This window comes from Peromyscus eremicus, chromosome 18 (assembly GCF_949786415.1).
Source record: "Peromyscus eremicus chromosome 18, PerEre_H2_v1, whole genome shotgun sequence".
NCBI lineage: Eukaryota > Metazoa > Chordata > Mammalia > Rodentia > Cricetidae > Peromyscus > Peromyscus eremicus.
Window position 1 is genome coordinate 38,497,247 of NC_081434.1, and position 12,376 is coordinate 38,509,622.

General features: G+C 49.2%; 1 protein-coding gene and 1 long non-coding RNA gene across 3 annotated transcripts in view; one reads left to right on the plus strand and one right to left on the minus strand.

Moving 5' to 3' along the window:
* Positions 1–397: 397 nt before the first annotated feature.
* On the minus strand, positions 398–2,250 carry LOC131894931 (uncharacterized). The gene is made up of 2 exons (XR_009375055.1): positions 1,415–2,250; positions 398–731 (listed from the first exon to the last, which is right to left on the minus strand). It is a non-coding gene; the product is annotated as an uncharacterized LOC131894931 (long non-coding RNA).
* Positions 2,251–3,027: 777 nt separating this feature from the next.
* Positions 3,028–12,376, plus strand: part of Chpt1 (choline phosphotransferase 1) — a 37,887-nt gene continuing 28,538 nt past the window's right edge. For both annotated transcript variants that reach the window (XR_009375103.1, XM_059245522.1), the window contains exon 1: positions 3,028–3,315. Coding sequence is in view for 1 of the 2 variants with exons in the window: in XM_059245522.1 (XP_059101505.1) it covers positions 3,043–3,315 (273 nt within the window). In the remaining variant the exon portion in view is untranslated. The remainder of the gene's footprint in view (positions 3,316–12,376) is intronic.

Sequence of the window (12,376 nt, forward strand, 5' to 3'; positions counted from 1 at the left end):
GACAGAACCACTGTAACTCATGAACTCACAGAAGCTCTGACTGCCTTCAGAAGACCTGCACAAAATTTAAGTCAGTCAACAGTCTAGAACGGAGGAGGAAGGGGCTCTCTGCTCCCCATCCCTGAGGAGCTAGTGGCCGCTGAAGACTACTAGGAGAGGGAGAATCGGCCTTCTTTAAGGGTGTGGCCTCCAGTAGGTTGACCATGCTTCACTGGATCGTTCCCCACACAGGAGTATATGGACAGCACAAATTGGGCTTGACAGGGTGCAAAACAGTAATAACAAAGAGAACACGAGGTTGGGGAGGTTAGGAATTAGGGGCGGGTTTGGGAGGAATTAGGAAGAGGAATAAGGGGGTTAATATGACCAAAACATGTTGTATGGAATTCTCAAAGAATTAATAAAATATTTTCTTTTTTAAAAAGTGTATAAAAAATTCAGAACACAAGCCTGTGGTTGAAGTGGGCAGATGGCTCCCCAACGCCCACCCTCTCACTTTTCAACAGTAGTAGAAATTAGCCATACAAATTATTGGCCAGCTGAAGACGACATTTCTAGTTCTTCTCCCAGTTAGGTGTCACACTCGCATGACAGGGTGCTGTCAGAAATGAGGAATAAAACCCTGGATCATAGCCTTCAAAGCAAGAGAGTTCTGCGCCCCTTCTCTTTGCTTCCTTCCGGTTGGCTGGGCATCGCAGTCACCTGTTTTTGACCAGGACAAGGACAATTCCCTAAAGGAAGCAGACAGTGAAATGGAAGAAATCAGCGTCTCTCACACATTGAGCTTTTGCAGCAGCCCCCGATTACCTACCCAGACATCATGTTTGGGCAAAATGAGTTTCTGTCTCATTCAGGCCATAGCGGTTTACCTAGATGCAGCCTAAAGCAACTGTCAATACCTTCTGAGCATGCTGTGCGCCCCTTCACACCCACATCTCATTAGAAGAGGCCAGGTGTGACGGCCGTGCTGGTCATCCCAGCTACTCAGGAGGCTGAAGCAGGAGGATCACAAGTTCAAGGCTACATAGCAAGGTCTTGTCGCAAAATAAAAAGCAAACAAGGAACTGAAGATAAAGCTCAGCAGTAGAGAGCAAGGCTCTAGGTTCAAAGTCTGGTAGCAAAATAAATAAAATACCAGGTATATAAAATGCAAGTGTTTCCATTCCCCCCATACCTACCTCTGTCTCCTGAGTGCTGGGACTAAAGCCATGTGTCACCACCACCTGGCTGCTAAATTTTTCTGCAAAAGGCCAGGTAGTAAGGCTTTGTAAGTCCTCACCTCTATTAGAATAAACACGGCTACATTCACAGATCTGAAATTTAAATTTTGTAAATTCCAACAATCATAAACATTGTTCTTCTTTTGATTTTTTTTCTCAACAATTAAAAAACAACAACAACAAAAAAATCATACTTCCGTACTGGGCTGCGGGAAATGAGATGGTGGGGTTGGCTTTCAGGCCCAAGTTCCTCAAAACAGTGTGAGGTAGAATGCATCTGCTGATCCATGTTGCTCAATCCAAGAGTCTGGAAAGTAGTTTCCTGCTTGTCTTATGCCTTAGAAAGATGCATACAGATCAGAGCCAGGACGTGAAGAGCAGCAAGTGGCTCCCCTTTGTTGGTTAGGCAATAGAACATGTTTATGACAGTCCAAATGGTGCATTGTGAGGTAAGGGACTGGTGACCTTCCATTATGTGGCAATCAGCCTTCTCAACCGTTCAGTGAAGCTTAGATTTTTCCTACTCCATTAAGGGCGTGTCTAAAACACAGCCACCGTGATGAGTATCAAATAGTTTGAAAAACAGGCATTTAGGTTTCAAACATTCAGTTCCCCCTTTGACAATATTTCTAAGGTCTGTTTTGTTTGTCTGTTTTTGTTTATTTCAAAACCTCACTGTTTAATCACGCAGGGAGGGTTAGCTAAGTCCCTATGTGGAGGGGCTACATCCCTCCGTGGTGCTTGAGTATTTTCTGACTGGTCCGTGCATCTCCTTGATTTTTTAATAAAAGGCCGGAGCGTAGGCACAATGGAACAGAGTAGCATCTAGCACTCAGTAGACAACCCAGCTCGGCCACGGTCCAAGCTAGCGAGACGTCGCCACGGAAACGTGAGCAGAGGCTGGAGAGGAAGGCCAGTCCTGGAGCCCCAAGAGGAAAATCACAGCGGCAGAGGACCAGGGTCTGAAAGCGCCATAGGCTGAACGACCGGTCCCGGGCGCCCCAGTCTAGCTCGCTGAGGCCCCGCCCTCGCCCTCCTGCTCGCTGAGGCCCCGCCCCCGCCCTCGCCCTCCTGCTCGCTGAGGCCCCGCCCCCGCCCTCGCCCTCGAGCTCGCTGCGGCCCCGCCCCGGCCTCGCCCTCGAGCTCTCTGAGGCCCCGCCCTCGCCCTCGAGCTCTCTGAGGCCCCGCCCTCGCCCTCGAGCTCTCTGAGGCCCCGCCCTCGCCCTCGAGCTCGCTGAGGCCCCGCCCCCGCCCTCGCGCTCTCTGAGACCCCGCCCTCGCCCTCGAGCTCTCTGAGGCCCCGCCCCCGCCCGCGAGCTCGCTGCGGCCCCGCCCCCGTCCTCGCCCTTTCTGAGGCCCCGCCCCCGCCCTCGCCCTCGAGCTCTCTGAGGCCCCGCCCCTGCCCTCGCCCTCGAGCTCGCTGAGGCCCCGCCCCCGCCCTCGAGCTCGCCGCGGCCCCGCCCCCGCCCTCGCCCTCGAGCTCGCTGAGGCCCCGCCCTCGAGCTCGCTGAGGCCCCACCCCCGCCCTCGAGCTTTCTGAGGCCCCGCCCCCGCCCTCGCCCTTGAGCTGGCTGAGGCCCCGCCCTCGGCCCCACCCCGCCCTCGAGCTCGCCGCGGCCCCGCCCCCGCCCCGCCCCCCGCGGCCCGCCCCGCCCCCCGCGGCCCGCCCCGCCCCCCGCGGCCCGCCCCGCCCCCCGCGGCCCGCCGCTACGTGAGTCCCACCGGCGGAGCTGGCCCGGGGCGCTGTGCCCTCGCTCGGCTCTCTCCGCCCCCCGCGCTGGCCGCGGGCTGCGCTGGGTCGCGGCGGGCCCCGCAGGCGGCCATGGCGGCGGGCGCCGGGGCCAGGCCGGCGCCGCGCTGGGTGAAGGCGCTGGGTGAGCCGCTGAGCGCCGCGCAGCTGCGGCGGCTGGAGGAGCACCGCTACACCGCGGTGGGAGAGTCGCTGTTCGAGCCGCCGCTGCAGCTTTACTGGACCTGGCTGCTCCAATGGATCCCGCTCTGGATGGCCCCCAACACCATCACCCTCATCGGCCTCGCCATCAACCTGGTCACCACCCTAGTGCTCATCTTTTACTGCCCTACGGTCACGGAGGAGGTAGGTAGGGCCGGCCGCCCACCGGTGTTCCCTCGGAACCCCTGGGCCTCCTTCCCCGTCGGCCCCACTATAGGCGTCGGGGACCAGGGGAGACCCTTTGTTGGCGGAGCATCCTCCGGGTCTCGGAGGGAGGTGCGGACACGACCAGACCGCTGTCCCGTGGCGGTGTTCACACTTTTAGCCTCCCCGGGGCTCCTAGAGACTGTCGGGCCGCTACCCCAGTCTCGTGACCGTGCTGAGCTTCCCTGGAGGGGGCTGTCAAGGTCACTGCCCCAGACCTGTGTCTGCCCACTTCGTCCCCGGGGCCATGGGCCGACTGGAAGGTTGACTGTAGGGACCAGCAGCCTGTACTTTGCACACTGGAGATTAAACACCCCCATCTCCATTCTGTCAGGACTTGTGGATGGGTTGGGTAAGCCCAAGATGCCCTTTGGTACTTCGTAATCTTGTGTTTCTCGAAGGTGGTGCCTAGTGATCCTGAAATAAGTTACTTCTGGACGTTAACTTCCTCTTTGGTTCATTGACTTTTTCATGAAAAACAAACAAGATATAGGTGATAGTCCTCACAGTTATCCAGACTTAGAGATTATAAAAGCCAACCCATTTTATTAGTTGTGATTATATCTAACCCACGTGTAAAGTAAGAATAATAAGTAATGTGGGCTTTGGACGGTGGTGGTAAGACGTGGTTCCTTGGGCTGAGTGTCGAGGGCACAATAGCACGGCGAAAGTGCCTCGATACGCTCTAGGGGGTGCATATTGCATGCAGATTCTGTGCCATTACTTTCTTTAATCTTCCTCCACAATTACATGTAAACATAGATCGTGCCCAAAAGTGAGAGTTGAAGTTACAATAACAGTAACCAGAGTACAAGAAAAACAGTTCATGCTCTGCATCCATGCAAATACTTTTTTTAAAGGGCTTAGTGGAGGCTGCAGTTTTAACACATCTTGCCTGCTAGTGACTGACTGTGTTCTCCTATCTTCCTTAGCAGACATTCCATTGTTAGGTGTTTTCATGTAATTTGGAAAGACTAAGCTGTTTGGGGTTTGGGATTCTGGTGATTCCGGAACCCCCCAGAAAGCACCGTATCGTGATGAAGGGTGGCAGGCTTGCAAGTGAAGGACTTGGCTTCCCATCAGCCTCCGCCCCGGCAGACCTATCAGATCTGTTTTCCCATGTTGAAAATAGAAATAATGCCTGCCGGGCCAATTTCACAAAGGCGGCAGTGAGGACCGGAGGATACATGCAGATAAATGTAGGACACTGCACTTGACTCAACAAATTAAAACTATCCCTCAACATACTAAAAAATGCACTGTTGGTAAACAGTGTTGTGAAGCGTGGGTAGTGAAATTTGGCTTTGAATTGGGTGTTGATTTGGCTGACAGTCTTGGATGTTTCTGGTATCGGTCAACTAAGCCATGAACTTTGATGTTATTTACCGTCCATTTGCTGAGCACTTAGAAGAATGGACAAAGAAGTCTGAGGGCTTTTGTGTAGGGTTGAAGGCTATGGATGAGATAAGTTTGTGATTAACTTATAGGCTCAGACTCTTTTTTAAAAGAGGATGTGATGGGGTCTGAGGCACATAAAAATGTGCAAAGCCAGAATGGCCCAGGTAAGAGAGCTAAGGGGTGAATGAGAGATAAACTAACTATGAGAGACTGTGAAGTGCATGCCATCGGATCCTGCATTTGCCTCTAAGTGGCCAGAGTAAGAGGAGGAAGAACATTGCAGGAGCCACATTGTTTTTTAATTAAGATGCAAATAATAAAGTGTTTTAACCATAGTTTCAGGCTAGATGGCTCTGAGGTTAAGAGCACTGACTGCTCTTCCAGAGGTCCTGAGTTCAATTCCCAGCACCCACACGGTGGCTCACAACTATCTGTAATGAGATCTGGTGCTCTCTTCCGGCATGCAGGCAGACATGCAGGCAGAACACTGTATACATAAGAAATAAATCTTTAAAAAACAAAACAAACAAACAACCCCCCCCCCATAGTTTCTGGGTATTTTTGCCGTGATAAATGACCCAGCTCCATAAAATTCAGACCCAAGTTGGTCTGACTGTGAAGGGTACATCCTTTTTGTTGCCTGTGTGGCATGGAGGAAAACATTGGCATTTTATATGACGCCAGTGTGTAAAGGGCCTTCACATTGGTTGCAGTTTTTACCTTTACCAACCTGAAGAGACCAGTGAGTTTTCCCTTCCTAGGGTGCCCTTCCTACCATCTCAGAATTCCTTCCTGCCAGCCTGAAGTCACTGGTATATATTTTCATAAGAGAAAATTGAGGTGGACAAAGATTAAATGACCTAGCTTGGAAGTTTCTGCTTCTTAGACTTGAAGATTCATAGTGCTTTTTCACACGCTGTGTACATGCTGCACTGGGGCCTTGAACATGTTAGGCAAAAAAGCTCTGCTGCTGAGCAGCACTTTTTAATTTTTTTTTCCCCCAATTTTGAGATAGGGCTCACTTAGCTGCTCAGGCTGGCCTGAAGCTCAGTAGCCATGCACTTATTTCTAGGACGTGATTGGGAGTGAAGGAAGCTAGTTGAAAAGGCTGTGATTGACAGTTTCTGTAATGGTACTCCATTATAGAGTGGTACTTTACAGACAACCCTTTCCATCCTTTCTGCTCAGGGATCTTCCCTGTACTCTAGCTGAACAATTTGCCATGGCAGGAATGCTTCTTTCCATTCCCCTTCCTTCTTCACATACCCAGTTACCTACCTGTCTTTCAGTGCTCAATTTTAACACCATCTCCCCTAACTACCACCCCATGGGCTTGTTTCTGCCTTCTGAGTCAAATCAGTTGCTTAGTCCTCCGAACTCCCACAATAACGAGGGTCGTGTACAGCCTGTTTACTGCATACCAGGCACTTTGGTTATTATCGGAATTTTCCCAGGGGCCTGCCCTGAGAAGATTTCTCCCAGAATCCTGGGGAAGATGCAATGGCTGGCATGGGATCATCTGAGGGAAAAGAATCTGTGTACACCGTGCTCTTCCGTCCGCCTGTCCATTTTATTTCTCTAAGACAAAGTTTTATCTACACAGTGTCAGTTCCAATCTGACACTCAGTTCCTCTCTGTCCCTTCTCTTCCTGTCCTCTCATAGCCCTAACTAAGCTCTTGTCCTTGTCCTCTGTTCCTCCGTCTCCCATCTTTCCTTCCTCTCCTGCTCTCTTGACCTGATTCAAATCCACCTACCATCTGCAAAAACTTTTCCTTTGCAGCTTTCTCCTCAGGCCGATCCACTCTCACCCCAACCCAGAGTCAGGAATTCTCCCCAGTCTTCACTCCACCTGGTTATGCAAAAAAACCCTTTTATTCTGAGTCAGTAGCTCTGCATTGCTACTAGGCTTGTGAGAGAAAGGGATGGTCTGAGCCTCATATGCACAAGAAATAAAGCTATGCCTTTACACGTCCTCCTGTCTCCTAGGAGACAGGCGTTGTCTCTGTAGGGGTGTTACCTAGTACAGATCAGCAGAAGATCTGAGAGACTTATACTGTTTGCCCTTATGGCCTAGGAGTTATGGGCACACAAGAAATTGATAGTAAGAAACAGCTGATATATTAAAAGCCGAATAATATCAAATATTCCTTGATATTTGACTTCTCCTCCAGAAAGATTCCGTGACCCTTCTAGGTATAGCTTTATCGTATATAGCTGAATCCCTATTTCGTGTTCTTGCGGCCTGGAGCATGTTATGTTCTCTCATTGAGTCCTGTCAGCACTGTCTTCATGAAGAAGACAGTGGATATCCCCACTTCATAGATGTGGGAAGTGAAGAGAAATTGTCTCCTCGGACTAAGTAAGTGGGAACTAGGATTCCACACCAGAAAAAAAGCCATGCTTCTGCTGCTGTGGGCCTCTGTAGCGCTCCAGGAGAAAGCCTCCATTTCTTGTTGTGGTTAACATGTCTTCCTATTGAGCAGGAGAGCCTGTCAGAGCACAGTGTCTTGCCATAGTGTTTGCTAAGTGAGTGCACAGTGAAACACACAGTATCATCTTGAGAGATGATGTTCTTGAACTCTCACTCCGTTTTAGCTGTTTCTGTTGTTTGGTCTGAGAGTAAGCAAATGTTAGGGTAAACGTGTAGAAGCCCTCCCCTCACCTGGACGAAGCATTTACCACTCTTGAGTATATAACCCTTGGGCTCCAGTCCTTGGCTGTCTCTTCCTAAAGTAACATCCATAGTTTCTTAGAACATAAACAAGGCCTACTTAATGCAGTTCCTAAGTGTGTGTGTGTGTGATAACTTGGTGGTTCAAAGCTAGCTTCAGCCTTCTAGGGTTACCAGAATCAAACATCCTTGCTTCTGGCCACTGAGATACCAGTATTCAGGAGAATGAACACTGGTAGAAAGGAATCAGGTTTATGCACAGCCAGCCCTGAAGGATCTAGAAGAGCTGGTTCTTTGAAGCTCTGTTTTCCTTGTTGGGGAATTTCTGTGGGTGAGAAGGAGGCAGTGAGGCTGGGCTTTAGGCAGAGTCTTGTTCTCCAGAGCAGTGTGGTGGACTTGTACCTTTCCTTGTGAAGAGTGCTATAAACGCCATCTGGGTTCTGGAACTCTAAAGAAAGAGTTATCAGTTAACATATGGATGGGGCTTCTTTTTAGCCCGAGGTACAAAAGGGCAGAGAGGGTGGGGAGCCCCAGCTGCAGTGGCATTCTCTTATTTACTTAACTTTTATTTTATGAGCATTGGTGAGAAGGTGTCAGGCCCCCAGAACTGGGGTTACAGACAGTTGTGAGCTGCCATGTGGGTGCTGGGAACTGAACCCGGGTCCTCTGGAAGAGCAGCTGGTGCTCTTAACCACTGAGCCATCTCTCCAGCCCTGCAGTTGCATTCTCTACTACAAAATATTTCCATGCTCTTTTTTTTTTTTTCCTTTTGCCGAATATAAGTTGTGGTGTAATTCTCTTTTACTTATTTGCTGTGATGTTTCCTCCCTGCCTTCTTAACCTGGGCATTTACATTCATGTTAGTGTCTCTTTCAAGGGCACGCCTACAGCAGACTGGGACTGAGCTTGAGGCCAGATTGAAGGGTATCGACTAGTGCATTTCTCTTACTTACGATGTTAAAACAGGACCATGCCTGAGGGAGCCATAAAGGCTTTAAACCTGATTGTAAATAACGGGCATTTTAACTACCTTTGCTCTATAGAGAATGATTTGTTGTGGGGAATGACAGAAAGGAAGAGCAGTAACCTTTCCACAGATTCCCACTCGGATTTCTCAAAGTAAGTTCAATTCTTTGAGCTCTACATTTCCTTTTAATCACTTAAAAAAAAAAAGCTAAATACTTTGTCAAGCATCATTTATTAAGTCCAGAGTCTTGGCGCGGCCTCTCTTATTAAAAGAAAATATTGCCTCCCATCTGCCAGAAGGTAAAAGTTCGAGAAGCAGGGAAGGGACTGGGATGGGGCACACCATGGCCTCAGAACTCACGAGGAGCTTTCTGGCACCTGGGAGCAGATGTTTTCGTAACTGTGAGGTGCCTCCTTGCCTCACCCTCCTTCCAGATGTGCCCAGAAGAAGCTTTCAGGACACGGCTCCCCCTGTGAGTTGTTCCCGTGGCTTCGGTGATTCTGCTGTAGTTCATTTCTAAGGAATAAGCTGCTTCTCCTGTAAAAGTCCACGTCAAGTATTGATAAAACATGGAATTGTGACATATATGAAGACTTATAAATTCCTCTCTTGTTTCACTAGACTGGGGCATAGTCTCTGACCTCTTTCATTTGAAGTTCAAGAACAGAACAGGTTATTGGGGCACCTAGCACATTTGATACTGATGACAGATTTGGATGGGAGTTGGCTTCGTATTCTCCTCTCTTCAGTTCGCCTTAGCATTTCAATAAGAACTCCACTAAGTGCCAAAGGAAAAGAATCTAGAACTGTCCAAAACAAAAAGAAAAAGAAAGGCCACCTTTCAGAGGACTTCTCAGTCCACAAGAAAACCCTTTGGTCCTGGATGGCTGGGCTGCGTGTGTTCGTGAGTGACATGTGCGTCCCTTTGCCCTGCTTGTAGCTGCCAACTGTCACAGAAACTGCTGGTGTGTGAACTGACTGAAGCCAGCGGTCCAGGGTGAACCAGTGAGGTCCAGGGTGAACCAGTGAGGCCCAGGGGGAACCAGTGAGGTCCAGGGGGAACCAGTGAGGTCCAGGGGGAACCAGTGAGGTCCAGGGGGAACCAGTGAGGTCCAGGGGGAACCAGTGAGGTCCTGTAGCCGTTCTGTTGGCTCCACCAAGGATGTTCCTTTTCACCTGACCATTCACCTGCCACAGAGGGAAACCTGCTTCTGAGAACAAGGAAATGCCCTGCTTGTCACAGGCTCCCAATAAGTGTGTGTGTGTGTGTGTGTGTGTGTGTGTGTGTGTGTGTGTGTGTTCACTTGCCTGTGTGCATGTGTCCGGAGACCAGAAGTCAACCTTCAGTGTAATTCCTCAGGACCCCCCACTGGGTCTTGGGGCTCACCTATTAGCCTAAGCTGGCTGGCCAGCAAGCCCCAGGGATTTGCCTATCTCTGCTTCCCCATATGTTATAACTGGGATTATGAACACGCCACCACACCTGTCTGTTTATGTGGGTACAGAGGATTGAACCGTATGCTGACTTGCCCATCACTTTACCAATGGAGCCATATCTCCAACACACAGCAAACTGCTTTTGGGGGGGGGGGGGAGTTTGTTGTTATTTTTGATTTTGTTTTCTGAGACAGGGTTTCTCTGTGTAGTCCTGACTGCTCTGTAGACCAAGCTGACCTCAAATGCATAGAGCTCCATCCGCCTGCCTCTGCCTCCCGAGTGCTGGTACTAAAGGTGAGTGCCACCACTGCCCTCTGGCAAACTGTTTTACCATATCACAGGTACACAGTATAAGTGAATGGGGCCTTTAGTTATTTCTAATCGCTCTGTTTTCCTGAGCCTGGCTAGCGGTTTGCTGGAGACACTACAAGTTCTCTCAGACATCCCAGACTCACCTGAGAGGGTGTGAGCAGCATGCTAGCATTGTGTCTTTTACACACACACACAACCTCTCCTCTGGTTTTCTTTCTTGACATTTAGAAATGCAGTTTCCGTTTTTACAGAGAGGTCAGCTGAAGTGTGGGTACTATTAAAGTGTTAGCAGCCGGCGTACAGTGGTTTGTGAACCCCCTTTATCATTTAATGTGTCAATTCACCCATGGCCATTTAAAGCAAAGAGATTTTTTTTTCTTTCAAGTATAAAAATTGAGAAAATAGAGAACATAGAGTTCTAGTATTTCCTAAACTTCCATTTCAGAAGACTTTTTGGGTATTGCTAGCATGATTGTTAATCTTACTTGTCAACAGGATTTAGGATTGTCTTTGGAAATACAGCAGTGTTTGTCAACAGTGTTTTCATGAAGGTTAGCTGAGGAGTGGAGACTCTTTTTGAATGTGGTTAACACTGGTTCGTGGGTGACTGACTAGAAAAGGGAAGAGGGGAAAGCAGACTGAACACCAGCATGCGTGACTGTGGGACACAGTATGGCTGATGTTCGTAGACCCGACTGCTGTGCCTTCCACCACGATGGGTTATATTACCACCTAAAGCATGAACCAAAGAAAAGCCTTCTTCCCCGAATCTCTGTCATATGTTCTGCTGCAACAAGAAAATTAACAAACACAGACAGTCAGTACCAAGGAGTGGGGCTGTTTCTGTGATGAGCTTGGCCATGTGACTCACAGGCCTTTGGAGCTGGTTTATGGGAGGAATGTGGAAGAGTTTGAAGTTGTGGCCTAGAGAAACCCCAGAATGTTGTCAACAGTGTAAGAGGCCATTCTGAGAAACTGCGGAGGTGTGGTTCAGGAGGTTTCAGAAGGACAAAGCATCACTGCATCCTGCTGGTGACCTAAAACTTAGGGTGAAGCTAAATTGAAAATTTACTTCTTGCTCATTCAGTCTCCAAACATGGGAAAAAGAAAGAGAGAGAGAGAGAGAGAGAGACAGACACAGAGAGACAGAGACAGACACACACACACACAGAGAGAGAGAGAGAGAGAGAGAGAGAGAGAGAGAGAGAGAGAGAGAGAAGGAGGAGGGATGGAGGGACAGAAAGACATAATGACTGTCTCGTGAGAATTAAGTGGATTATTGTATGTGAAGTGCTTAGGGAAGAACCTAGACTATGGAAAGAGCTCCTGTGGTGTCACTGTTACCCTATTACTGACTCTTCCAGATAACGCTAGATAACTCACAGGTGATACTTGTGTCTGAACAGTGATAAACTTATTTCATGTATTTTGAAAAGAACAGTTAACAGCACACCTAAGAGTTTATACACATTAAGGCTTAGAATGGCTCTGTGTGTTTGAGTCTGAGGGTGAAAAGCAGCTGACTCTCCTGATTCAGGACCTCCTTTTCAAATGAACATGCGTTTTCACAAGTTGGAGGCTGTATGGATACGGTTTGCCCTCGGGTACCTTTTCTACTGTCCCAGGGAAGAGTGTGAGGTTTCTCTTTAATGGCTGCAGTCCCTGGACAACTGTAGCTACTCCCCACAGCCATCTTGTCTGCCCGTCAACTCCCCTTCCCGGCGGGGGGCAAGCCACACACTTTCTAGTGTCTTTCTGCTCTCTCTCACCCGAGAGCTATCAGCCCAGGACAGTAACCATGTCACTGCCTGGATGTCACGATGTCTTGGAATTTGCTACACCACACAACTCAGTCCACTGTGTCCATCATTTAGGTATTTAGCTCTTGCGTCGTGTACAGCAGATTTCAGGAACTCAGCATATGATCCCGTTACATCAATCTGGAGTGGAAACATGTCTTGGAGTTGACCTAATCTAGCACTTTGATTTAGAGGATGGCAAAGACTGTTGTCCAGCAAGCCCAGTGCGGTTTGTCCTGTGAGCAGATGCTGATGCGCTGTTGAGCATCTAAGTCCTGCCTCTCCTCCCTGTTCCTCACTCACTTAAGATACCCAGGATTAGTACGGCATCTTTCTCCAGGTCTTCTCCCGGCTCAGGGTTAATTTTAACAAAGGCAGTTGACACAAGCTGGCCCTCAGATCTCTGGGGTTTAACT